General features: G+C 32.8%; 1 protein-coding gene across 1 annotated transcript; it reads right to left on the bottom strand.

Moving 5' to 3' along the window:
- Positions 1-2115: 2115 nt before the first annotated feature.
- LOC107015564 (protein EXORDIUM-like 2) lies at positions 2116-3344 on the bottom strand. Its single transcript, XM_015218926.2, has one exon. It carries the CDS (start codon positions 3293-3295, stop codon positions 2390-2392), a length of 906 nt encoding a protein of 301 aa, XP_015074412.1. The 5' UTR covers positions 3296-3344; the 3' UTR covers positions 2116-2389.
- Between the last annotated feature and the right edge of the window lie 253 nt (positions 3345-3597).

The following is a 3597-nucleotide window of genomic DNA, read 5'->3' as shown; positions in this document are numbered from 1 at the left end:
GAACAAGTTTTTTTCACCAACAAAATTCAAAATTAAAGAAATACGTACAATTAACTAAAGTTATTTTTAAGAAAGGGGTTCATCGCTACATCTGAATCCATTTCGGCATCTTAGCTCCACCCCAACTAAAGACTATTTTATTTCTAGGTTCAAACTCGAAATATTTTTATTTTATTAACGCAATACTTGTTACTGTGGAATATGCTCTGATCCTTCACAAGTCACAACCCCTAGTAGTTTTAAATTTTTAAAAGCATTTTTTATTTTTAAAAGCATTATGTAAACCATTTCTATAATTTTATTTTTTCAAGGGGGTGTTAAAAGGTGCGTAAGACTTTTCTTTTGAAGTGTCTACCTTATCTATCCCAAATATTAAAAGAAAACAAAATAATATTCTCTCAGGGATCGAGGTCTTCTTCGGTTTTAAGAATAAATTGTGGAAAAGATGGAGACCCCTCTAATAATTGCCATTTTTTTTAATGCAATTTAGTATTTCCGCTGATCTTTATATAGACTAACTAAACCTGAATTTACATTGGAAAACCCTATATTAGAAGGCATAATTATTATGGTTTAATTTTTTTTTTCTAATTTTTATAAATTTATTTGTAAATTTAGGAGTTTATATTAATAAAGATTTACTCAAATTTATTTCTTCATTTTTATATAAATTTAAAACAATATTTTGTAATTTAGCTTGACAAGCTTATCCTTATCAACTGATGTGACACGTGACCCCTGTAGTCTATACTGGCACGTGATCTGTGCTACTTCAGACTTGCAGCCTAGCACCAGATAAGCATACAATTTCTTAAATTTATAACTCCATTTTAGGGACGTTAATTTTGTCATACTATTTTATTAAGTACATAAATATGTTAATTATATAAACCATATCATATTTTTTAATTTAGACAAATCAATTTTGATTGAATATGACTTAAGTTTTACCACATATTATTAATTAAAGGGGTATTATATCTATCAAATGTTTAACTTGTAAATCCAAATTTAAATTTTAAATATTTAATAGAAGCGCTTCATAATGTGATTGATTGAGTGATCAGTATCGAGTGATCCATATAACAAGTTTCGCACCTAACAAATTTAAGAAGTAATTATTTACTGCGCCATTATAAATATATGACATGTGATAATGATAATTTAACTAATATAAATTTATTTTATTTATTAACATAACTTCTATATTAATTTATATTTTGTTCTTATGTAAAATGATTGATTTGTATTTACAAAATAATTGCGAAATTACTAAACTACAAAATGGGGGCTATCACACAACTTGCAATAGTTGACTGAAAAACCCTTAGATAAGGAAAAACAAAAAAGATTGTTTTGGATAATAACAGCAATTGTTAAAAGCACGAGCATGCATCACCTTATTATTATAATATATTTTAACCACATAATTAAAAATTAATTTAAAGTTGCAAAGTCATGGACTAATTGTTACTCTAATTAATCTCTATCCGAAGATATTGATACAGAGTGAGTCCCCTAAAAACAGACTACTCCGTAAGAGTAATTACTAATTTTAAAATATTTTAATTAATAATACGTCAACTCAGACAATTTAACAAAATATTTCTTCGTCCAATAATATTTATCTTCTTTATGACATAAATAATAATTTTATACTTAATTTTAATTTGTTCTTTCTAACGATTATAGTTATTTTTTATTTTTTTTAAAATTTTTATTATAATATTAAAAGATTGATATACTTTTCAATCTATAATACACAAAATCAATAATAAACCAACTATTATAAAACAGTGAGAGTAAAAGATTTTAGTTGCAAATTAATTTGCACCATTATTATTACTCCTCCCTCCATTTTTCCATTTCAAAAAAGTAAAGCATTGAACTTTGATTTATTTAAAATATAAAAATAGTTTGAAAAATAACTAAGAAACAAAAGTTAAAAGTGGCGATACTGTTCATAGTTTAATAATCTTTTTAGTAACTAGATATACTTTTTACCTCTTATTATATTTAATGAGTAATTATCATTTTAATTGAAGCTATTCAAAACTTTTGCCAAACTAAACTTTTCTTTTACCAAGATAGAAAAGGAAATAAAAGAAGAACCTCTTTTTTAAAATTCATATTTTATACAAACACTAATATTATTATGGATCATATTATCATTAATTATAGTCCTATAATTATTGGATTTTACACATTTTTAAAAACATAAAAGCAAAGGAATATACAGTCATACAAAACGACAACCACCCACCCCCACACTTGCCATTCCTCAGTCCAATAAATCATGATGGTACAGTGAACATACGTAGACTCATCCACACCCAATCCCACCACCCTCTTCTGTTCTTCTTATCTCCCTCTGATTTTTTTTTCCCTCTCAAACTAGTGTCGAGCATGCAGATTTAGTTGGGTCCCACATCGCAGGGAGCAAGAACCTACGCCCATTAACCCCATGCGCATTATAGCTAGCACCCGTACTCTTATCAACCAAAGTTTGACCCGGATAACCAGGATAAGAACCCGACCCAAACATACCCGTACAAGCCGAAACAGCCTCCAGCGGTGCCGTCGCTGGGCCCTGAAAGTATCCATTGTTAAACGGATTCGTCACGGTTCCCGCCAAAACCGTTGCCACGTTGATGATCATACCGTCAACGCCGACGTCGCCGTTCGGCGCAACCAAAGGCGGCGTTTGTGGGCCGTAGATAGGCTGATGAAACGGCCACGCACACTGACCGGCGCATTGAATCTCCGAGTTACCAACCCAGGCGTAAGTAAAACGGACTTTACCCCGAGTTGAACCATGGGACCCACATCTACTACAGAATCCTTCCACAAATACATCCTTCGCCGTCAACACTAAGTTCACCGACCTACCCATGTAACCACCCTTCGAAGCCAAATACACAATATGTGAATTTTTCAGAGATTTTCCTAACGAACAATTTTCATCGAGAATTTGCTTTCCTAGGGTAACAGTGGAGGCACCAGTTTTGTATTTCTCAGTAGTTTTCCACCAGGAAGCAGCTGAAGGATTTGGGGCTTTTGGAGAATTTAACGATTGAAGGAAATCAACTATTATAGACCGTTGAGCAGGGGTAAACTTACCGTACCATACGAGATTCACGGTGACGGTTCCTTTAAGAAGAGCACCGTTGTGGTATTTCAGAACAAGAGGTTGTTCCTGAACTAGAGCAGCCATAGAAGCTCCGAAGAGAGAAGAAGAACACAATAGGAACAATAAGATTGAAGAAACAGTGGCAGAAATGTAATTTGCAGCCATATTGGGGGATTTAAAAGTGTTTTTAATTAAGCGTATTGGGCAAGTAAGTTAGAAGGCAAGTAGTGGTATTTATAGTAGGGCTAAAGAGTTAGTAAGAATAGTAGACAGCTGTAGCAAAGGAGATGTCAACATCAGGCATTGCCACGTGGAGAAATATGATAGGAGGCTGGTAGAAACTAAGGGTAGCCGTACATTGCCAGGCTGGAAGATTCATAGGGTGACGTGGTGGTCTACTCGGAAGACCTTATTGAAGGAGAGTTAGAACACACCCAGAAATAGGCATGGTCTAGAGCATGACGTGG

Source organism: Solanum pennellii, chromosome 1 (assembly GCF_001406875.1).
Source record: "Solanum pennellii chromosome 1, SPENNV200".
NCBI lineage: Eukaryota > Viridiplantae > Streptophyta > Magnoliopsida > Solanales > Solanaceae > Solanum > Solanum pennellii.
This window is presented reverse-complemented; position numbering and strand designations above follow the sequence as displayed.

What these genes read in the sequence shown, in the direction of transcription:
- LOC107015564 (XM_015218926.2), bottom strand. Translation starts at nt 3,295, where the DNA reads ATGGCTGCAAATTACATTTCTGCCACTGTTTCTTCAATCTTATTGTTC.